The sequence below is a fragment of the Aulonocara sp. 'chitande type north' Nkhata Bay genome, linkage group LG2, assembly GCF_057382095.1.
Source record: "Aulonocara sp. 'chitande type north' Nkhata Bay isolate Kocher_YH1m ecotype deep benthic linkage group LG2, A_spYH_male_GT1.1, whole genome shotgun sequence".
NCBI classification, from domain to species: Eukaryota; Metazoa; Chordata; class Actinopteri; order Cichliformes; family Cichlidae; genus Aulonocara; species Aulonocara sp. 'chitande type north' Nkhata Bay.
In genome coordinates this window covers 35694970-35718200 of record NC_141345.1, presented here as the reverse complement: position 1 = coordinate 35718200, position 23231 = coordinate 35694970, and the positions used below count along the sequence as shown (strand labels likewise).

Genomic DNA, 23231 nt, shown 5'->3' with positions numbered 1-23231 from the left:
AGATTTGCTGCCTCTTTGCTGGCTTTGTGTTGTTTTTTGTACATCTGTCAGCTTTCATCATGGTAAAGACAACACCAGAAAACATCCACGTATCCATATTCTAGGATAATAGAGTAAATAAAAATATTATAAATATCAAAACACATAAAATCGCTAAAAGAAAATTCAAAATTACAATCAAATTTATAGCATTAAGAACTTTACCTGTTGTATTTTTTGATAGCTGAAGTTGTTCTGCAGGACAGCAGCTTGAATGGTAAATGGTCTGTATTTGTAAAGCGCTTTACACTACAGTCAGTCATCCACCCAGTCACACACACATTCACACACTGGCAACCAGTGGTGAATGTGTGTGTGACCACAATTCAGAGATGGTCCTGGTGTTTCACCGGGATGCTCTCTCCACATTGCAATGTGTTTATTAAACTCACTTCAAATCAAGCTCACTGGGTGTGTTGCAGGTTATTGTTAAAATTTCCATAACAAGCTTCTGTGAAGCACTTTGGGATTTTTATCTTTATAGGTGCTATATAAATAAAATTTTACTTACTTTTTTACTTACTTATCCCAATTGAGCTCCTGATGAAGGCTCTCAGGGTCCTGTTGAACTTGTATAGTTCTAGGCATTCAGGTGTGGGGTATTGAGTCATAGGCTTCTTGTAGTCAATCCAGGCAGTCCACAGGTTGGTCAGTCTGGTCTTGCAGTCTCGGGCGACAGCTCTGTCTACCAGTAGCTGGTGTTTCACTCCTCTGGTATTCCTGCCAATTCCTTTCTGTGCCCCACTCATGTACTGATCCATGTGCCTGTTCCTCTAAGGCCCTACCCATATGGAAAAGATATGTATAAATCTTATAAAGTTTGTATCTGTCTTGTGTGAAACTTGTATGAAAAGCATACAAGAGTGAAAACAGATATAAGATCCCTTGAAAAATTATATAATGAAACTTGTATGTTTTGGATACTTACTAAAACAATGTATGAAAGTAATGAGAAAGTGGCCACTTTCATGAGTAATCACATATAAGTTTTTACTATTTCTTTTCCATATGGGTATGATGCCTGACAGGAGCTTCCATGTGGTACTGAGGCAGGTTACTGACCAGTAGTTGGATGGGACCAGTCCCTTCTGTGGGTCCTTGGGGATCAGGAGTGTCCTGCCTTCAGCTAGCCCAGGGGTCTGCAACCCTCGGCTCCAGAGCCACACGTGGCTCTTTCATCCTTATACTGCAGCTCTGTGTAAATGGAAAAAATACATTATAAGTATTTAACTGAAGTGTTAGTTCTTTTTAGAAAGTGTAATTCTAACTTGGAAGATTATTGTGATCTTGAAATATTAAAATAAAATTATATTTTATTATTTTCATTGCTCAAAATAAGGGTCACACTCACAGAAGCCTGTATATCCACCAAAAGTCCATGCATTTATCGAGACTTTCAACCCCGGGTAGGCCAAGTATGAGGAAATGTAAGAAAAGAAAAATATCTTAAGAAAATACAACATTTAATGATGCCTGGGCAGATGGAGAAGGCTGATCTGAGTAAAAATCAATTCAAGACGTGGATGAAGTCTGCAAATTCAACTATATATGCAAATTTTGTGGCAGCTCAGGAAATAGTCAGGCATGGGAAGCTGTCCATGGACGGAGAATATATGAAGGATTCATTCATTAAGATTTCAGAACACCTAATCGCAGACTTTAAAAACAAGAGAGATGCCTCTCTCTGCGAAGACTGTCAAAGACAGAACCACAGAAATGGCGTTGCTGTTTAAGGTGGAGCACATGTACTCTGATCTCCTGCTTTGTAACAGATTCTGGTGGCTGTCCAGAGGAGAGGTGCTGAAACGCTTCGCTGCATGTCAGCGAGAGGTGAAAACTTTCACGAGCAGCAAAGGGCTCACCTTTTCTGAGCTGGAACAGCCAGAGTGGCTGGAAAAGCTGCACTTCATGGTGGACATGACAGTGTTAGTATTTGAGTCCAAACGGAAAGTTTTAGCCAGAGATTTACAGAGAGGCACACTTTCTCACTTCCCTCTGTAAGGGAGTGCAAACAAGCTCATGAGTTGATCAATTCTGAGCATTAGCAGTCTGCAATCACCACAATGCAAGCATTGTTTGGGAAACGATTCAGTGAGTTCAGAGAGAAAAACCCACATTATGCTTCCCTGTCCCTCCTCTGACCATCGATCCATCCCTATTAAATGTGGCTGCAGGTGTAAGTCAACCTGATCTGGAGATCGAGCTGGCTGACATAGCTGACAAAGATATGTGGGTGTCCCAATTCAAACACTTGACAGGGGATGTTGCCCATAGCAGGCCAATAAGTTCAGAATCACAAACTCGTGTTTGAAACATGGAATGCCATCCCCAGCACCTACATAAACATGAAGAAATATACATTTGGAGTCCTATTGATCCGCATACGTATGTGACTAGCTATTCCACCATGAACTATGTTAAAAACAAAAACTGCTCATGCCTCACAGGTGACAGTTTACAGTTCTGCGTAAAGATGAAAGTTGCTTTGTACAGCCCAAATTTGCAGACGCTGTGCGCAGAGGTTCAGGAACAGAAGTCCCATTAACCAGTTAAAATAAATATTTATGCAAATATTTGTTTTCCATTGTTTAGTGACATATTGTTTTTTTCCAATTTATTTTTTAAATTCAGGTCAAGGCTCCAAAAGCCCAAAGGCGATATACGGATGACCCCTCACAATATTGTTTTGCCTGTTACATGGATAATTTAAGTTCAGCTTTTTAATTCATTTGAAAGACGCCTTGGACTCAGCGTGTTTCTCTTTTGTTATTATTTTTTTTAAGTGTTCAAGATGATCAAAATGTGTTCATTACATAAATAAAATCTAATTTTCTCTGTAGCACTTCATGGGTTTCATAACCAACACATTATAATTGATTATACAAAGCATAAAGGTAAAAAAACAACAAAACAATATATACAGTGTTATCTGCATTTCAGATGTCACAAAGTATTTGCGGCTCCCAGTGTTTGTCTTTTTTTACATGGAAATGGCTCTTTGGGTGTGAAGGTTGCCGACCCCTGAGCTAGCCATTCTGGGTGTGTCTCATTGACCATCAGCTGGTTCATTTGTGCTGCCAGACGCTCATGGAGTGCAGTCAGCTTCTTCAGCCAGTAGGTGTGAATCATGTCAGGGCCTGGTACAGTCCAGCTCTTTATACTGGAAAAGCTTCCTTCTTAAAAGTCTGGCACTGTGGTTACTGGTTCAGGTTCGTTGTTGTGGTCTGCTCTTAGATCCACTAGCCTTTGTGGGTTGTGTTCTTCTCGTATTGCTCTGGAAGGACACGGCCTTGGTGGTGCTGTTCATATATTGTTCCCCGGCCACTGAGAGTACACCTTTGATGATTCCATGAAGTAAAGCTGCTATATTGCTTCGAGCTGCTGGTCAATGCTGTGAGTCTTTGCTTGGATGTAGATTGACAGTAAACTGACAAACTTTACTTTTATGGTTTGCTTGATCTCTGACTGCTGGCTCACTTACCTAAAAGTCGAATGGGAATCAGCCTTTAGCTTTCATGCCCTGTTTTTGTTAAACAAGCCTCCTGATTCAAGAGACAGACTTCACTTATCCTATTTACTCACTATGTAAGTATTTAAACGACATTTTGCATTTAATCATTAGTTATTATTAAACTATCGCTCTCTTCCACAATATCTGCTTTATTCTGTCTTTAGATGAAAGTATATCTAGTTCTGCTGAAGGTTTCTTCTGTTAAAGGGAGTTTTCCCTTCCTACTGTCACCAAGTGCTTGCTCAAAAAGGGAAGATTGATTTTTGGGGTTATCTCTCTATTATTGTAGGGTCTTCATGTTACAAAACAAAGTGCCTCAGGTTGAATGTTATTGTAATTTGGTGCTAAATAAATACAAATGAATTGAATTGATTGGTCACCTATCTCTTAAACACACTCTCAGACTTGGAGGTACTAGAGCCCAGTTAACAACAAACCTTCCCAGCAGGAATCAGTGAGCACTTGTTGAAGCCAGAAAGCCCACATAAAATATAAATTAAAAAGAAAAATATTCCCATGATCTCTGAACTGGAAACCTCTGACAATTTGACTATGGCTAAAAATTATATCCTTAAAAGTTATGGATATAATTATAAACAGAACAATTAACAAAAAGCACCATTTGTGTAGCCCAAGACCTACCAGCAACTAGCATGTTCATAGTGCCATTTAGAAAGTCTATGTGATTAACAAGATATTTAGTACATTTGTACATGTAAGATATGAGTTCATTGTTTGAGAGTGTGGTAGTCGAGATTTTATCGTTTTTATATTAATTCCATATTTTATGTTTATTTAGACATTTTGCGTGACTTCATCGAAAGTAAAGACTATTTTTGTTTTATAAAGCATTTAAAAAAGAAACTGAAATGTAATGAAATGACACAGACAGGGCACAAAGACACATAAAACACACAGATATTCATCCCCAGATGCAAACATAAACTGGACCCAAACGCAGACAATGGAGATGAATGTGGATCTTTAACAACGAGCCTTTATTCTTGACTGCACAAAAAGCTACAAAACAAAAGGTGGCGGAGGAACTGAGAAAAAACAAACAAAAAGCTAAACCGGGAAAAGCTCAATTAAAGAACATGAGGAACATAGAAAACATTACCAAAAACCTGAAACTGGAAACCTAAGACATGGAAACCTTGAGGAGGAAATGCAGGATGAAACACGGGGGATGACAAACAGGAGAAAACGCAGACAATCTGACAGAGGCAAGCACACACTATATATTACACACAGAGAAGTGAGGAAATGGCAGGCAGGCAGGGAACACAGCTCACAATAATCAGACGAGATGAGACCAGGTGGAAGCAAAACAGAATACACTGATGCACAAGACTCTCCGAAGCAAAACAGGAAAGGGGAACATAGAACCAAGAACACTAGACACAACACAAGTAACACAAGGGAGGCACAGAGAACACCTAAACACTGGAAATAATTACAAATAACGAATAAACTAACAAAATCAATGAATATTAATAAACATAAACTGGGAGTCACTAGACTCCGGACCCTCAAAGCAAGTCATATTCATCATAATACATGTCATTATTATTGTTGTTATTATTGCTGTTGTTGTGATTATTAGCAGAGATGATGCATTGCAAGGCGGTCCGTGCAGCTGTGCATGATATAACACTAACATGCAAACTAAAATGGGACTAGGTGACCTAGCATAAAAACAACGAAAGCTATAATTCACATTCAAATTTCCATTCAACTATTTAAGGTAGAAACAAACTACATTATCTAATCTAAAAAAAACCAAAAAGCAGCAAATATAAAGTCAAGCTCACCTAACAGGAAAGACAAACAGGCAATACAATGCTACTGCAGTAACAAACAACATGGCTGCAAGGCTCAGTTCAGATAAACTCACCAACACAGTTGATCCTGACTCTCACATTCCTGAATTTATACTGTCAGTCTGCACAAGTGTTTTCTCACACTACAGTATCTCCAACAAAAACAATTTGTTTTTACAAGAAAAGCTTCTAATTCAGCAGCACTCAACTTAATTTCTCTTACAAAGGCAGAAAGCTACCTATGGAATGAGCGGGACTCACGTCTCCTCTCCAACAGGAGTGTGAATCCACTGATTAAATCACATAGTAGTTTGAGGATTTTTTTTTGTTTTTGTTTTTCTTTTGCAAAATTTTAAGTTGATGTGTTGATTTTTCTTTTCTTTGATATTTTTTCCTAATTTTCTTTTATTTTCTGTGTTTTTGTTTTTTCAAGAAAACACACAACACTTGAAATCAGGATTTAACTTGAGAGTAGACACTGTCCTCAGCAAAGTCTCTCTTCCTTGTGCTTCTCGATTTTCTTTCACTGAAGTTCAGTGCAACATAGTTTACATGGCCATCAGTTTCAGCCTGTGTAATAAAGATATGCAATAATAACAACCAGGTGAAATAATAATAATGAGCTTTTCAGTTTTAATTGAATAACAAGCATTTTCATTACTTACTGGTTGGTGTGAGGTGTCAATTTGGTCTTCCGATATAGCATTTTCTATTCATAAAGATGAATTCAATTATTATGACAAATACAAAATAGTAACATGCATTTGATGTGGCAACTATTTCAAAATGTATTTCCTAACATATAAATATATAACACAAAACATTTAATATGTATTCATATTCATATTTTAACAATGGAAATGCTACTTGAATAACGGGGCAATCTTAGCTTTGGAAATCATCATACAACACTTACCTTTATTTTGTATTCTTTGGTTGCAGATGAGGAAAACATTTCCAGTGACAGAAATGACCAAACACACTATTATTAAGGCCAGTTGAATAAATGCCGACTGTGTTTTTTCCACTACAAAACAAACAACCAGAAAGCTATATCAAAGTTTCCAAAAAAAATCACTCATATGCTGCCAACATACCTTGACTATAACTTCCAGTAGTAAACAAAAAATCATACCAGCTTTCAGATCGGTTCCATTTCCAAATAATATCTCCCCACATGTGGCCACAGCACAATAGTAAGTCCCTTCATCAGAGGAGCTGATGTTCTTAGAGAAGCGATAAACACAGCTATTCTGAAGGTCAGATGGTTTTTCACATTCATTGCTTCTCTTTCTGCCAGTGTAGATGATGCTAGGATGAGATTTGTCTGAACCAGCTCTGAACCAGAACATATCACGATCCCGTGCATATGTGTTGTTGTCAGAGTCAGAGAAAACTGAACACTGGAGAGCTGTTGTGTCTGCTGGATTGACTGGATCTGATACAGCTGGCCACTGAACGACAGTATAGTTTGATGCCCTCTGAGTGTTTCCTGTTTATTAAAAATATAAAGACAATCGTCAAAACATGCTCCAACACACTAATACATTTTTTGAAAGTATGCCAGTTTATTACCTTTTACTAACAAATATGTCCCACTCCATTCAGGATTAAGCCATTCAATGATTCCACAGTGATAGATTCCTTCATCCTCTTGGACTGTCTTCAAAATGGTCAGATTGCTAAATGTTTTTTTATTACATGCGTCATATCTTGATCTAAATATTTCTTGACCATACTGAGGTGGTGTAGTTCCATACAGTGTTGAAATCAGTTTGAGCTCATCCCCGATACTCTGCTTGTACCAGTGGACTTCCAAAGTGCTGAGCTCTTTATTGCCGGGTAAAGCACATGTTAACGTTGCTGGTTCACCAAGCTGAACGATTTTCATTGGAACCAAAGAATCTGAATTAAGAGAATACAGAAAAAAATGATGTGAAAATGTTCAAATGCAAAATAATTCATTTTATTTTCAACACATTTTTTTCTATTTGACATAATTTATCTTCATAGAATAGTTGTGGAGAAAATTAAAGAGCACTTACATCCTTGATGAAGAAAGAGCAAAATAATCCACAGCACCATCATCATGACACTGCTCGTTGTTGAGAACACGGTCTTTCAGTGAGTGAAGGAGGCAAGATGATCATGTTAGGTAAGGCTGTAAAATGATTCTGATTGGTTAACACATATAGATTCAAAAGGACCCTTCATGTCACACTGGTTCCCTCCTGGGCTCTGTAAAACATTTCACCTCTCTTTGATATTCTGTTGTAATTATCCATTTGGTTAATTTTTACTTCTCTCTTGGTGGTTATTCGTTCTCTATTCCTTCCTTTTCTTTTCATCTGAAGGACATAAACAGTGGAACAGTCACCACTTCTGTTTGTGGTGTGTAGTGCAAGAAATAACACAAAAACATTACATATTGAATTTCTGATGAAATTTGACATCTTGACTTGGAGAAAAGCTGGCGCACAGGATGAAGCGAAGGCTTTTGCCCAACTAATGTGCAACTTTATTTATTTATATGTTTTTGCATTTTTCATAACAAACCAATCAGCACTTGCATTGAATGTCACCCATGTTAACCCCATGGTGGAGCTAGAGGTAAAGACAGAATAATGTTACCTCCAAGACCTTAGCTGGCATACACTGTTTTACTTTCTCAATCAAAATGGCATGTCTTCTTTGCATCAGCTGGCTGTATAAAGAATATCAAAATACCTATACAAAGATATGGTATAGACCTAAGCCATGAAATCAAATCATTATGTTCTAAGACAGTTTTCCTTTATTAGTCTGAGCAAACTCTGCACAGCATGGACTGATTTCATGTCCTTTGAGATTGCAGATTTCAAGATCAACAATTGTACACTGCTCAAAAACTTCAGAGAGGCACTTTGAAAACATATCAGACCTCAAAAGTCCTGAGGCATCTCCTCCCAGATCAGGATCAGGGCATCAGTGAGCTCCTGAGCAGTCTGAGGTGCAACCTGCTGGTGTCAGATGGACTGAAACATAATGTCCCAGAGTTGTTCTAATGAATATAGATGACTTGAACACTGGGCCCATTCAATTCCTTTATCCTCCAGGACTTGCCTGCATACTCTTGCAACATGAGGCCATGTATTCTCATAGTCTGTCAGTGGATCCAAGGACATCTAATGGCAGTAAGGGTACTGGTGCCTATCACTTTGAGGTCTGTGAATTTTTCCACGGATTTCCTTCCTCAGACCACCAGTGACCCAACAACAAACTGGTCATGCTAAATGATATTACAGGAATGTTTTACATGGATTCTACAGACGCTTTCCATCTCTTGCATGTGCTCAGGGTGAACCTGCTCTCACATGTAAGAAGCACAGGTCACCAGTGGTAGATCCTGTTCGTCCTTGCACAAAAGAGTATATACCAGTCCTGCTGATGGATAAGGACCTTCTATAACCCAGCTCTCCTAGATTAACTGCCTGTCTCCTAGAATCAATTTAATTCAATTCAGTTCAATTCAGTTTTATTTATACAACGCCAAATCACAACAGTCGTCCCAAGGCACTTTATGTTGTAAGGTAAAGACCCTACAATAATACATACAGAGAAAAACCCAACAATCATATGGCCCCCTATGAGCAAGCACTTTGGCAACAGTGGGAAGGAAAAACTCCCTTTTAAAAGGAAGAAACCCCCTGCAGAACCAGGCTCAGGGAGGGGCGGGGCCATCTGCTGCAACCGGTTAGGTTGAGAGAGGAAGACAGGATAAAGACATGCCGTGGAAGAGAGCCAGAGTTTAATAACGAGCCACCATCAATATTCTTGAGACTGTGCTGGGAGATACAGCAATCATATGTGATGTGCTATTCTTGAGGAGTTGGACTACCTGTGTAATACCTGTAGTGTCCAGTAGTAATTGAAAAATTGTGCTATCAGTTATAATTGATTTGATGACATACGCTGATTGAAAGGTGTTTCTTTGTTGTTGTTGTTTTGTTTAATTTAAGCCCATTCTTAAATCTATTGAAAATTTGTAGACAGTGAAAAGTCATGAGGAGGAGTCACAAGGAAACCAGTCAATTTTAGTCTGCGCTACCAATTCTGCCAAGAGGAGTGATCCAGTATCCATTCAGAGTACCCAAAAGCATCTGGGGGCATAAAACCAAATATCATTGGAGGTGTATGCATATATCAAAGCCTATTTATAAATGTTTGACTTTGTGTAGATAGAAGAGAATGCAAAAAATACATTAAAACTTATAAACCCTATCATTCTAGGTATTTTTGTATTTATGCTATTTAATCATTCTACCTTGAAAGAAATCATTAAAAGCTCCAAATTGCCATGACATTCGTGCCTATGATGAGTGTAAATGCATCCAGAACAGTATATCACCTAAATAAACTGTTTCTGTCACGGTGTGGCATGGCACACCGTGGAAGGAGTGGGGAAGGAGGACCCAGGCGCGGTGCTCTACGTATAGACAGTGTTTATTTACAGAGGGTGATATCAAACAACAATAAATCCCCGTGTTTCTCCCCAGACTCCCGTGTCGTGTCCTCCAAGTGCTCTCTGCTCCCGTGTCTGCACTCCCGGTGCTCGCTGCTCCTTAAGCCCTCCACGCTCCTCCTGCGGGAAACAATAGCGGCAGCAGTCAGGACACTGAACAATGGCAGGCATACACTACACGACCAAAACCTAAACTGGGTAACTAACGTGGAGTCCCAAGCAATGATCCCGCGTCGGTGGGAGCTCCAAGACTCTCCTAAGTAGCTCCCCCGACGAGCCCTGATCAGCGGCAGGTGTGTGGCTTCGGGTGTGGCCAATCCTTCCACAGGGCCACACCCCTCAGGCCTGCAGGTGGCTGAGCTCCATCCTCCAAGCATACCCGCAGACGTACACACACACGCACACACACACACACATCTACAAGCATGGAGAAGAGCAGCAGCAACACCAAAATACATATAATAATGATAATAATAATATAATACATAACTGCTCAGGGATCCTGGGTCGCCCAGTCCCAGGACCCTGACAGTTTCTATGCAGTTCTCATTATACATCCCTATCAAAAGTTTAAGACCACTTGAAAAATAGCAAAAAATTGTATTTTGCAAGGTTAAATCTTAACAAAGTTCCAAGTAGAGCTTCAACATGCGACAAGAAGAAATGGGAGTGAGACAAAATATTTGTTTAGAGCATGCAATATATTGAGAACAATGCTTAAAATGAAACAGGCTCTTCTACAGCTGACCTAAAGTTTAGGACCAAATCTGTGCAGAAATGTGGATTCATTGTCATTTTCTGTCAGGTAGTCACATTGTCATGATGTTCTGATGGCAAAGGCAAAAAAAATGTTTCATTTTTGAACATGTTCAGGTTATTAAACTGCATAAGCAGGGTCTCTTGCAGCACACAATCAATGCTGAGGTGGGATGTAGTAAGACAGTGCTGGTCAGATTTTTTGGGGTCGGAGGATCCCATTGGCTGTCATCAAGACACTGGACGATCCTGAACCCAAATTAAGGATGTTACCGGTACTAACTGCAGCCCCATAACCATCAGATGGCATCTGAGACTGAAGGGCCTCAAAAACAAAAAACGTATTCAGAGGCCTCGTCTCTTTGAACAGCACAAAGCTCACCTTTTGGAAGTTGCAAGAGAGCACCAAACATGGGACATTGAAAGGTGAAAGAAGGTTTTATTCTCTAATGAGAAAAAAAACTTGATGTTTCTAATAGTTTCCAATGTTACTGGTATGACAAGCAGATCCCACCTGAGATGTTTTCTACAACCCACGGTGGAGGGGGTGTAATAATGGTCTCAGGTGCTTTTTCCTTCTGTGGAACAATGGAGCTTCAGGAGGTGCAGGGGCATCAAACGGCCGATGGCTATGTCCAGATGTTGCCGAGAGCATCCCTCATGACTGAGGGCCCTCGTCTGTGTGGTAACGACTGGGTTTTTCAACAGGACAACGCTACATTACACAATGCCTGCAGGATAAGGATCTTCTTCCAGAAGAATAACATCACTATTTTGGCCGGTCCTGCATGTTGCCCTGATCCAGTTGAAAACCTTTGGGGATGGATGGCAAGGAAAGTTTAAAAAAAAGATGAACAACAGTTCCAGACAGTAGATGCACTTTGTGCGGCCATCTTCACCACTTGGAGAAATGTTCCCACTCACCTCATGGAAACGCTTGCATCAAGCTTGCTGCAACAAATTTTTGAAGTGATTTTCAGAGGAGCCTTAATGTAATGTTAAATCAAAGGTAAATAAAGAAAAAATCAACTGAAGTTCAAAATACAAATTTATGTGTGTGTTTTTTTTTAAAAAAAATGCCTGTCCACATTTATCATTACTCTGGATTTTAATGTTCCATCAACTGTCAAATTTACCTATTCTAGTCTATTAATATGTTCTCTGAGATGAAAACCAACAGACTAATCATTCTTCTAATCTGTGTTTTTTTTTAGCTACAGTTCCATTTGTATAAAGTAAATGAAGCACAAACACACAAACGGCTTCTCTAACATTAATAAGGTATAACTCATAAAGGTTTGCATATATATAGTATAAATTATTTACCACAGTTTACAATCAACCACTGAAAAAAATGGCTGTGCCCAGATTGCTTACATATCAAACAGATACGGGATAATAAAATAATTTCTCTACTTTAACATAAAAGAAGACACTATTAAATATTTACACTTGGGTTTTAAGGGGTATTTATTATTTTCTTCATTATTTTATTTACGGGTTGTACGGAAGCCCCAAATGCAATTTCATTGTTCTCTGACAATGACAATAAATAAATAAATACTAAATACTAAAATACTATTAGCAAAACCACCCAAATTCTAAAAAACTGACCAGTTCTTTTACCTGTAGTATCTTGCCCTAAACATAAAAAAGAATCCAAAATACTAAATGAAATAGTTTTTAATCAACGAAAGCAAGGAAACAGGTTTATACAGATAAAAAATTCAGGGATTTCAAAAATGTGACAAGACTTTGTTTTAGTTTGAGAGCCCAAACTTGTCAGCGATGAGGCAAATAAACTGCTCACAGTTAGTATTTAATCAAGGCAGCAAAATAAGAAGACCTGTCACAAATAATAGGATCTGCAATCATGTTTCAGGTTCAATTTAATTTTTAACGGGCTCTTCACCACTGATATCAGCTTCAGCTTTTAACTTGAGAGTAGACGCTGTCCTCGGTAATGTCTCTCTTCCTTCTTCCTCTTGTTTTCCTTTCAGAGAAATTCAGTGCAGCGTAGTTTAGCTGGTCATCGGCTTCAATCTGTTAATTAAATATTAGAAGAAAAATATTGATGCTGAGCTTTCCAGGTAGACAATATTTTAATTAAATAACATTTATTTTCATCACTTACTGGTTGGTTCAACTTGTCAGTTTGTGATTCTGATACAGCACTTTCTTTTCCTAAAGATAAATAAAATGTTTAAAACAAATATATAATAGTGAAGTGCACTTTTTTATTTTAGATTGCATGATCCTTAATAAAAATCCTGCTGATAGGAATGTGTTATTCAAAAAAATAAGTTGGTACACTAAGCAGTGGGGGGGACCTCATTGTAAGCAGGTTTATTAACAATGGTGTGATTGACTCCTGATGATTTTACAGAATAACTTATTATATGAATTTTTACGTTAAATCCATGAATGATTGGTCTTTCCATTATTAAAGTCTAATGAGATCATTTATGACTTTTAAACAATTGTAATGTTTTATAACACTTACCTTTAAATGGTTTACATACTCTTGAGTTGAATATGAGGAACACATTTCCAATGACCGAAATAGCCAAACAAACTATTAATATTAGCATTTGAGTGAATACTGATTGTGCCGGTTGCACTACAAAAACACAAAGAAAATGTTTTAGTACTCAAATCAGTATAAAAATATCTTGTTTGTTGTTTAGAACAGTTAATGAAAAATCATACCGAGTTTCAATGCAGTTCCATTTCCAAATAATATCTCCCCACATATGTCCACAGCACAGTAGTAAGTCCCAGCATCAGAGGAGCTGACGTTCTTAGAGAAGCGATAAACACATCTCTTCTGAGTCTCAGATCGATTCTCACATTCATCATGTGTATTTCCATGAGTATAGATGATGTTTGGATGAGATTTATTTGATTCGGCTCTGAACCAAAAGACACTAAGATCTTCTGAACATGTTGCTTTGTCAAAGACAGAGATGATCGAACATTGCAGAGTCACTGATTCTCCTGGATGGAGTGGGTCTAATACTGGAGGCCACTGAACAACAGTATAGTTTGATGTCATCTGAGTATTTCCTGTGTATTACAAAAGATACAGAGATGCTTTAAAGCTTATAGTAGAAACTTTAAAGTTTGTAAAAGTAGCTCAGTCTTACCTTTTACTGACAAATACGTCTCACTCCACTGAATGGGATACATCCACTCAGCTATTCCACAGTGATAGATTCCCTCATCCTCTTGGACTGTCTTCAGAACGGTCAGGTTGCAAACATTATTAGCATTTTCCACATTAAATCTCTTTCTAGAAAACTCAGGACTATATTCAGGTGGTGCTGATTTTGACAATGTCACAATTAATTTAAGACCATCTCCAGCACTCTGCTTGTACCAGTGGACTGTTATACTGCCGAATTCTTTAATGGGCAAAGCACATGTTAATGTTGCTGCTTCACCGAGCTGAACGGTTTTTACTGGGACCAGAGAATCTGAAGAAAAAGAAAACACAGAAAAATAAAATGTTGTAAGATGTGGAAAATTTTTAATGCAAAATTATATTTATTTGGTTTCTGTTCCTGCAGGTCACAATATAAATCATCATGACAAGTTTTTCACTAAGAATAATTTTGGACAAAAGAAGAAAAAAGTACTTACATCCTTGATGAAGAAAGAACATTGTAATCCACATCACAATCATCTTTACACTGATCTATGTTAAGGACTTTTTTGGTATTTCAGTGAAAAGGAGGTGAGATGATTACAATAAGTCAGACTGTAATGTGCACCTGATTGGTTAACTCTGAAAAGATTCAAATCTACACTTCCTGTTACATTTACCTCCTCCTGGGCATAGTAAAAAACGGCCACCTCTCTTTTATCTAGTGTTGAAGTAATCCTTTTTTAGCTATTGTTTTGTACAATTTCGTCTATCCCTGGATATTTATTATTTTTGTTAGTGAATCTTAAACACGTGTGCCATATAGTCTTAGAAATATATTAGTTCATCATGGTTTGCATTTCAGAGGAAATTTCCTGGTTGGCTGTTTTGCTGGCAATGACAGTTTACTCCTGAGAAGCACTGAAGAACTGACTAAACCAATATCCCCTCCTAAAGAAGATAACCTCACCTCTTCAAAATCAGAACTGCCATATTTGCAGCAAAATTCATTGTGAATCAACCAACATTACTGAAGTAGTTTAATAACGATCACACGTGTTAACCCCATGGTGGAGCTAGAGGTAAATCCAGAATGATGCTAAACTTATACTGCAGCATTTTACTGACTAAATCAAAATAGAAAGCTTTTCTTTGCATCAGCTGGATTGAGAAAACCTACAACCTCAGATAATAATTATGAAATCAAGCCTTTATTTGTAAATGTAGGCATCTTTATCTGCCTCGTTGAAAACTCATTGTTTTATGCATCATTAACCCTTTAAGACCCACCATAGAACCAAGTCCGCCAGAGCTTATATTATATTTTTACATGCTGTGGAGCCATTTTTGGGAGCATTTCAAGTTTATATACATCAATACAACCATTATAGCCCAAATCTTTGTTTGCCTCATATTCACAGTCAATTTAGAATTACCAATTCAACTAACTTGGATGTCTTTTGATTGCGGGAGGAAGTTGGAGTACTTGGAGGAAACCCATGCACGCACAGAGAGATCATGGATACACCACACAGAAAGGCCTCAGCAAGGACTTGAACTATAAGCCATCTTGCTGAGAGGAAACAGTGCTAACCAATCCGTCAGTGGACCAACTATTTGCAACTTGTGTGCTCCAAAGAGCTCTTAAAGTATAAACCCTCAATGGTCATGAGAATTTGCATGATTATGATTAAGGAATTGACCTCCCAGCCCAAAGCAGTTGTTTTTTAGCCAAAACAAAGCTAAGTCAGTTATATTAATCACATATTCTCTGGAATAAATATCAATAAATGAAAATTTTTTCCAAGTTTGTGTTGTGTTATCCCTGACATGATTCTGGATCTTTGACCAATTAGCAGATATCACCTGGTTCATGTTCCTATATTATATTCTCCGGCCTTCTTAGATTTAGTTTTGCTTCTAAAATCTGTTTATTACGGAGCCCCATAGGGGACATGGGAAAAAAAAATTAAGATGGACTTTTGCGAGATCTTGCAAAACTAACTCGGGATCTCACAAAACTTTTGAGAGATCTCGCAAAACAAACTTGGGATCTCGCAAAACTTTTGCGAGATCTCGCAAAAGTTGAATTCCAACAATGGCGGCAGCTACTTAGTTGTAATATTACTCTTTCTGGGTCACAAAATACACTTTTAAGATATTTTGAGGCGTGAATGTAGTTGTGTAAATGTCAGATATCTGCTCGGTTTACAAGACATCACATATTTGCAAAAGTGCTCCGACGTTTTCGGAGATCTGACACCCACCATCTCGAAGCTAACGGGAGGTCGAGACCTACTACAGCCGGGAGGAACACCGCTTTCCCGGCACATCGTGCCTCGACCTCCCGACCTCCGTAGAATGCGGCTAAAACTTTTGCGAGATCCCGAGTTTGTTTTGCGAGATCTCGCAAAAGTCCGTCTTAATGTTTTTTCCCTCCCATGTCCCCTGCGGTGCTCCGTAGTTTATAGTTGTAATTTGCTTGTAATCCTAATTTTACTTTACACTGTCTCTCCTGTGTTCCCTGTGACTCGTTAAGTCTCTGTCACCCTGCTAGTATTGATTCTGGTACCCATTTGTCCTTTGCCTTGTTCTTAGTTTACTCCATGCGTTGTTATTTAGATTTATTTCACCTGTGTATAGTTACCATTGTGTCTCCACTCTGCCCTCACCTCTTGTGTTTTTGTTACCTCAGTTTGTTTCAGTTCCTTATCGTGTCATTCTGAATAACAAGGCATGGAGTAACCATTTCATGTTTACTGTTTGTTTGCCCATGAGCTTCCCCCCCTCTTTGGATCTATGGCAGGGGTGTCAAACTCCAGGTATCCTGACTCTTTTACACGTGACTCTGCTGCAACACAGTAAGTAATTAGCAAGATCCTATAGAACGTGACTGCATAACCCTACTCAAGAAAATTTAAATAAATGTAAGTGTTGGGAAAAATGTGTGTTCTTCTAGTAAATAAACTCTTCAAACTTGTTTAGTGAAATCCGCCTTTTGAGTCCACTCATCTGGCATCTGATGTGACAAAACTGCATTGTAACATTGTTTCTCAAATCAATACCAACCATAGTTCTATAAGCAAAGTTATTGCTGACATAATGACTTTTTTTTGCATTAAAGGCTTTCTAAATTGTTATTTTAAAGATGTAGATGAGATTTAACAATAAATATTGTATAGAATCTGTCCAAATACAGAAAAAATAGGAAAATAAGCACTAAAATGTGTGTTTTGGATTGTTCCTTTTAGAAATAAAATATCTTGGAAGCAAAAATATAAAAAAAAAAATTCTTGTACTGTATTGCATTAATTACAAAGAAAAAAAAAACAACTGACACCTCAAAAATATATTTTTAATTACAAAAAGTAGGACAATCATTGAATACAGTTTAAAATCAGGGATTTGAGAAATGCGACAAAACTAAATTTCTAGCTTTGAGAGCCAGTCAGTAATGAAGCAAATAAACTGTTAACAGTTAATATTTAATGAAGAGGAAAAAAAAACATGACTAAAGGGTCACAAATATAGAATTTCAGGAGATTGTCGTGGACATTTTAAATAAACCCGCAAACACCTTGGTGAGCATGATTTAAAGTGAGTTTAATAACATATTGCAATATGGAGAGACTCTGGTCAAATACCTAAGCAGTCTCTGACGATGGCTGCCGCCCTTACATCTTATATACAAACAGACAAAGACATTCCACAACTCCTACATGTTGCCCAATCTCACAGGCCTATACCTTCCCTTCAAAGAGAGAGGGAGAGAGAGAGGTAAAGAATTACACATGTTTTTGCCGAGCCGTCACCTAGAGATTAGCAGGAGTCTCACCATCTGTTTAACGTCTCCCATGAACTAACAATGGCTCCTTTCTGTGTGTGTGTATATATGTGTGATAGAGCATAAGGCCCACTTGTGGTGCACATGCATACAACTGGTGAAAATGTAATTCTACAATTACTAAAGTTATATGGTTAAAACATGTGATCAATACAAAAAAAAGCAATCTTCCACGACATTGTTACTGGCATCAGCGTTTAACTTGAGAGTAGACACTGTGTTCAGCACCCTCTCTCTTCCTTTTTCCTCTTGTTTTTCTTTCAGAGAAATTCAGTGCAGCGTAGTTTAGTTCATCATCAGCTTCTTCAGTCTGTGCCGTAGTTAAAAACAGTTATATAAAAATAAAATTATATAATTGAGATAGAGTTAGGTAGATAGTCTAAGGAGCTTGGAAAGAAAAGCGTCTGGACTTCTTTGAGTTGCTTGAAGACGTTTCACCTCTCATCCGAGAAGCTTCTTCAGTTCTAAGGGTCAAATGGTGGAGAGTCCCAGATTTAAACCCAGTGGGACTTTCCCCCACTGGGGATGAGAGATGAAATGTCTTCAAGCAACTCAAAGAAGTCCAGACGCTTTTCTTTCCAAGCTCCTTAGACTACGATGACCTGGATGACTGAGAACCTTCACAGACAGTTAGATAGAAAAACAATTGTCACATCTTTTAACACCAATAATTATTATTACTTACAAGTTGGTGCGAGGTTTCAGTTTGTATATCTGATAAAGCACCTTCATTTCCTGAGAATAAAAATAATAAATAAATAAATAGTGAAATGAACTTAACTGTGTCAAAAATCTCATGCATAGAAATACATTGTTCTAATAAAATATATTAGATTGATTAATTACTAACCACTATAAACACCTCAATTATTGCAGATTCATCGTTCTTCTGTAGAACTTATGATATTGTATATACAATGTATAAATGTTTTACTTTTTATAACGCTTACCTCTATGTGATTTACATACTTGTTGGTTGAAGATGAGGAACGCGTTTCCAATCACAGAAACAGCCAAACAAACTATTAATATCGTGCTCTGAATGAATACTGTCTCAGTTGATTCTACAAAAACAAACAAACAAAAAGTTCTCAAACATTTTTATCACTCGTGCTGATTTTGTAAACAGAACTTCCAGTTTTTAAATAGAAAATCATACCAAGTTCCAGTGTAATTCCCTTTCCAAATAATATCTCCCCACATGTGGCCACAGCACAGTAATAGGTCCCAGCATCAGAGGAGCTGACGTTCTTAGAGAACTGAAAAACACATCTATCCTGAGGGTCAGAACTTTTCTCACAGTCATTACTTCTATTTGTGTCAGTGTAGATGATGTTTGGATGAGCATTATTTGATCCAGTTCTGAACCAGAGAATATTGAGACCTCCTGGACATGTCTGGTTGTCAGAGTCAGAGAAGACTGAACACTGAAGAGTCATCGTGTCTCCTGAACGAACTGGGTTTGATTCTATCTGCAGCTGACTAACTGTATAGTTTGATGTCCTCTGATTGTTTCCTGTGTAATAAAAAAAAGATTTTTTTTCAAAACACGTTTTAAAACAATTTCAAGCTTTGTAAAAGCATGTCAGTTTATTACCTTTTACCAACAAATACGTCCCACTCCATTTAACTCCAATCCTTTCTGTGTTTGCACAGTGATAGATTCCCTCATCGTCTTGATCTGCTTTCAAAATGGTCAGGCTGGCAAAATCATCACCTATGTCAAATTTCAAACTAGTAAATTCAGGACCAAAAGTAGGTTCTGTAGATTTGAATACTGTCATTATTAACTTCAGAGTTTCCCCAAAGCTCTGCTTGTACCAGTGGACTCCTCTACTGCTGAGCTCTTTGGGTATAGCACATGTTATAGTCGCTGGTTCACCAAGCTGAACAGTTTTCACTGGAACTACAGTATCTGAATTAAGAGAAAGCAGAAAAATAAAATCTTGTTTGATATATATTTAACTTGCACTACATGCAAGGTACATGTAGTGCAAGGTAACTTATAAGTGCAAAACTATTTTTACAGCAATTTATATGCATCTGTTTGACAAGTAAATTCTTAAGAACATTTTTAGACAAATTTAAAAAAGCACTTACATCCTTGGTGAATTAAAAACAATGTAATCCATAAGATGATCATCTTGACAGTGCTTCTGTTGGAGACCACACTGGTATTTCAGTGAGTGGAGGAGGCAAGATGGTTGTTTTAGGTCAGACGGTATCTGATTGGTTAACACACAATAGATTCAAAAGTACATTTCCTGTCGCAATTGCCTCATCCTGGGCTTTGCAAAACCTATCACCTCTCTTTCATCTTCTGTTGCAACTGTCCATTTTCCAAACAATAACACCGTATAGTAATGTATAATGTATAATGTGTATGTGTTAGTCCCCATAGGGAAATTACTCCTCTGCATTTAACCCATTCACCCAGTGAAGCAGTGGGCAGCCACCAATGCAGCGCCCGGGGAGCAGCGTGTGGGGACGGTGCCTTGCTCAGGGGTACCTCAGGGTAGCTGTTCAGTCGAACCCCCGACCTTCCGATCATGGGGCAACCACTCTACCTACTGAGCTATCCTGCCCCCCCCCCCCCCCCTTTTTTTTAATTTTTTTTTTTTTAATGTTGCCTCTATTTGATTTTTATTCTTGTCCTTAAACCTTGAACACTCAAATAGGACTCAGTTCAGTCAGCACTGCAATTTGTGGCATGTAGTGCAAGGTACAGATATATATCATGTTTTGCATTTGAAAACAAAGTTTTAAGACTCATCATTCGCTGGGGAGAAAGAATGCTACCTCAAAATTCAAGAAGAGCTGAAGAGCAAAGCTGAACCAATGCCTCTTGCACGCATGAGATGATTTAGCCTCTTGACAAAAAGAGATAATGAGTAAGTCGTGGGTCAAATTATATAGCAAACAACACTGCAGTTGTTGAGATACCCGTGTTGCAGAAAACACATAATAAAAAATGAAAAAAAAAAACTTCACAAAGCAGCAATTCTGCAGGAATTTGTTAGTAGTCAACTATCTATCCTGTCACGTTCCTGGGTCTGACCCAGCGTTTTGAGTTTTAGTTTATTTGGATGATATGTTTGAGTTCTTTAGGGTAGCTAAGTTGTTTACTAGTTTCCCTTTGTGTTTTCTACCGCTGTATTTCAGTTTCCCGTTCCCTTGGCCCTTCATGTGTTTCATGCTGCGTGTCTTATGTTGTCAAGTTTATATTGTCTTGTCTGCGTCACATGTTTCCTGTTATATTTTGAAGGTCTGTGTCCTATGTCAGTGTAGTCAGCTTTGCTTCCTTTGTCTCGTTATGTCAGACTAGTGTCAGCTGTTTCCCCATGTGTTTCCACTTCCCCCTTCACCCTTGTGTGTATTTAGTCTGTGTGTTTCTGTTCATTCCTTGTCAGGTTGTCTGTTGTTCACACCATGTTCTTTACACCAGGTTTCATGTCCAGGTTTTTTCATATTGTTGTTTAGATTTCCCAGTTTAGGTTTGTGTTAATTTTGCTTCAGTTTGCCTTGCCTTTTGTTTGTACCTTTTACCAGCCTCATTAAACGGCTCACTCTTTGTTAACATTCAAGTTTTGTTCCCTGTTCCTTGGGGTCTGCGTTTTGGGTCCTTATCAATTCATACAGTCTGCCCTCGCCAGACTGTGACATATCTTCTCTGCCCAAAATGTGAACAATGGCATCCTTGAAAGAGTGACCTTTGTCCTTTAGATGCAGAGCATTGTCCTGTTGAGGTGGCTCTTGTCTCCCATCTCTAATCCAGTGTTTGAGATCCCTTGCAGGAAGGAGGAAAAATAAAGCAAATTTTGTGGTCATTGAGTGAAATCCAATTCAGTTGTGCAGTTAGAAGACAGAAGGTGGCATTGCAGATAAAATAGCTATTATTACCTTGGAATTCCACAGTTAAACAGAAATGACTAAGAGACCACTATGACTGACTCAACTGTCAAATTCCTGCAGAGAGTAAGGTGAGTTCTGAAGATTCAGCTGAATGGGATGAACAAAATCCAGCCAATCAATACCTAAGTCCTGCCAGTCATCAAAAACCTTGTTGAGACAATAAGCTGACAAAAAAAAAAATATAAGCAACTGATCTCAAGACAAGGAAGCTCCTTAACATGCATGGAGGGTTTCACCCCTAATCCAGCACCCTAACACTGAGGATTAATGACTGTCAGAAAGAAACACTATCTGAGATGATACAAGAAAGATCCATGACTACATAAGAAAGTTGGTCACAACTGATCGTGTGCTAAGTGATACCTCAGGCTTCAGAAACCAACAAAAGAAGAGGCACATGAAAAAGGAACCGTTGTGGAAAGACAGAATCCTGCAAGACAACCAGCAAGTGGAAAAAAATGGATGACAAAGAAGATCGTACCAATGGCTGGACAAAGAAACTAATCTCTTCATACAAATCACGGCAGCACAGGAACAAGTTCTAGGCAAAAGATCTAAGTACTTTAAGCACAAGATCAAGATCATTAGAGACCCGGGTTTACCGGATGCAGGCTGTTCCCATGAGATAATCCAGCACATAACAACAGGGTGCAAGATGCTTGCAGGCATGGAACACCATAACCAAGGGGCCAGCATAGTATAGAGGACCATTTGTGCAGAGCATGGCCTAGAAAATGAGATACACCCCAAAGGCGTTCAGAATGACCAAGCTGTGGGACTTCCAGAAACAGACAAACTTGTGAAAGCTAACCAGTGGGACATAATAGTGGAAGCAAGCAGAGGAAAGGGCTATAGTGATCTATGTAGCAATATCAAATGATGGCAACATTAGAAAGGACCACATGAACCTCAGGAAAGAGCTTCAAGAATAGTTAGAGAAATGTGGAAGTGAAGGCAACAGTGGTCTCCGTGTTAACTGGACCCCTCGATGCAGTGATGCTCAAACTGAGAGAGTGGCTCCAGTAGATTCCAGAAACAACATCTGAGTTCTTTTTCCAGATGAGCACAATCCTGCAAACAGCTAAGATTCTGCATAGGGGCCTCAAGCTCCTAGGGTCAAGCTTGAAGGACAAAGATCATCCAGAGGGTGAGGGATTAACTTTCTACTACCATAATCATTATGAAAGAATAAAATACTATCAATTTGGTTATTTTAATCTCACACAGAAAAAGCAAAACAAGAACATACAAAGATAATATGTTAAGACCAGTGAACACTGAAGAGTCACTGAGTCTCAAAGAGTGACAATCTTCTCCTGAACAGCAGCATAGTTTAATGTCCTGGTTTTTTCCAGTGTTGTAGAAAACTATTAACAAATGGTGTATCTTGTATTGACTCAGAACATTTTGCTGAAATCAGCTTTTTGTAAACATTTGAAAAAAAAAACAAAAAAAGAAAGACAAAATCTACAGATCACAGATGTTTCTATCTGTACATCACCCATTAAGAGCGGCGCATATGTGTTTGCACAGCTTTTCATTGAACTGTATAACCAGAATGTCAGCGATGCAATGATTCACAATCCATCACAATTCCCAATTTGTTATAATGTGTGAAGTACAGAAAGAAAAAAAGTGATACATTACCTTGTCACTGCTTGCCCAAATTGCACAAAATACGGGCATGTCTATGCAGGATT

At 38.3% G+C, this 23231-nt stretch overlaps 3 protein-coding genes and 1 long non-coding RNA gene across 5 annotated transcripts; all 4 read right to left on the bottom strand.

The window, feature by feature from the left end:
* Positions 1 to 5826: 5826 nt before the first annotated feature.
* On the bottom strand, positions 5827 to 7464 carry LOC147338317 (uncharacterized). Its single transcript, XM_086260818.1, has 6 exons — positions 7419 to 7464; positions 6949 to 7278; positions 6509 to 6865; positions 6290 to 6400; positions 6039 to 6082; positions 5827 to 5943 (listed from the first exon to the last, which is right to left on the bottom strand). The coding sequence occupies exons 1-6, from the start codon at positions 7462 to 7464 to the stop codon at positions 5827 to 5829; spliced, it is 1005 nt and encodes a 334-aa protein (XP_086116944.1).
* Positions 7465 to 9837: 2373 nt separating this feature from the next.
* Positions 9838 to 10187, bottom strand: LOC147338316 (uncharacterized). The gene is made up of 2 exons (XR_015124599.1): positions 10082 to 10187; positions 9838 to 9994 (listed from the first exon to the last, which is right to left on the bottom strand). It is a non-coding gene; the product is annotated as an uncharacterized LOC147338316 (long non-coding RNA).
* Positions 10188 to 12521: 2334 nt separating this feature from the next.
* On the bottom strand, positions 12522 to 14315 carry LOC147338315 (immunoglobulin superfamily member 3-like). Of its 2 annotated transcripts, none has more exons than XM_086260703.1 (6): positions 14226 to 14315; positions 13777 to 14143; positions 13340 to 13696; positions 13134 to 13250; positions 12765 to 12814; positions 12522 to 12673 (listed from the first exon to the last, which is right to left on the bottom strand). In XM_086260703.1, exons 1-6 carry the CDS (start codon positions 14313 to 14315, stop codon positions 12557 to 12559), a joined length of 1098 nt encoding a protein of 365 aa, XP_086116829.1. In that variant the 3' UTR covers positions 12522 to 12556. The 2 variants fall into 2 exon arrangements, with proteins under 2 accessions (XP_086116829.1, XP_086116837.1); XM_086260711.1 differs by having other exon boundaries at positions 13777 to 14106; positions 14273 to 14315.
* Positions 14316 to 17809: 3494 nt separating this feature from the next.
* Positions 17810 to 19782, bottom strand: LOC147338314 (uncharacterized). The gene is made up of 6 exons (XM_086260917.1): positions 19720 to 19782; positions 19217 to 19534; positions 18779 to 19135; positions 18570 to 18683; positions 18305 to 18354; positions 17810 to 17929 (listed from the first exon to the last, which is right to left on the bottom strand). The coding sequence occupies exons 1-6, from the start codon at positions 19760 to 19762 to the stop codon at positions 17810 to 17812; spliced, it is 1002 nt and encodes a 333-aa protein (XP_086117043.1). The 5' UTR covers positions 19763 to 19782.
* Positions 19783 to 23231: the final 3449 nt, after the last annotated feature.

Excerpts from the sequence above, each read along its gene's own strand:
- LOC147338315 (XM_086260703.1), bottom strand. The coding sequence starts at position 14,315 with ATGATTGTGATGTGGATTACAATGTTCTTTCTTCATCAAGGATGTAAG. Across the intron at positions 14,144-14,225 it reads AAATTATTCTTAGTGAAAAA|ACAACATTTTATTTTTCTGT; the intron begins CTTGTCATGATG and ends TTTCCACATCTT. Across the intron at positions 13,251-13,339 it reads TGGAACTGCATTGAAACTCG|TGCAACCGGCACAATCAGTA; the intron begins GTATGATTTTTC and ends GTGTTTTTGTAG.
- LOC147338314 (XM_086260917.1), bottom strand. The coding sequence starts at position 19,762 with ATGATCATCTTATGGATTACATTGTTTTTAATTCACCAAGGAT. Across the intron at positions 18,684-18,778 it reads GGGAATTACACTGGAACTTG|AATCAACTGAGACAGTATTC; the intron begins GTATGATTTTCT and ends TTGTTTTTGTAG. Across the intron at positions 18,355-18,569 it reads AGTATGTAAATCACATAGAG|GAAATGAAGGTGCTTTATCA; the intron begins GTAAGCGTTATA and ends TTTTATTCTCAG.
- LOC147338317 (XM_086260818.1), bottom strand. The coding sequence starts at position 7,464 with ATGATGATGGTGCTGTGGATTATTTTGCTCTTTCTTCATCAAGGAT. Across the intron at positions 7,279-7,418 it reads GCTCTTTCTTCATCAAGGAT|ATTCTTTGGTTCCAATGAAA; the intron begins GTAAGTGCTCTT and ends CTCTTAATTCAG. Across the intron at positions 6,083-6,289 it reads CCAAAGAATACAAAATAAAG|AAAATGCTATATCGGAAGAC; the intron begins GTAAGTGTTGTA and ends CTTTATGAATAG.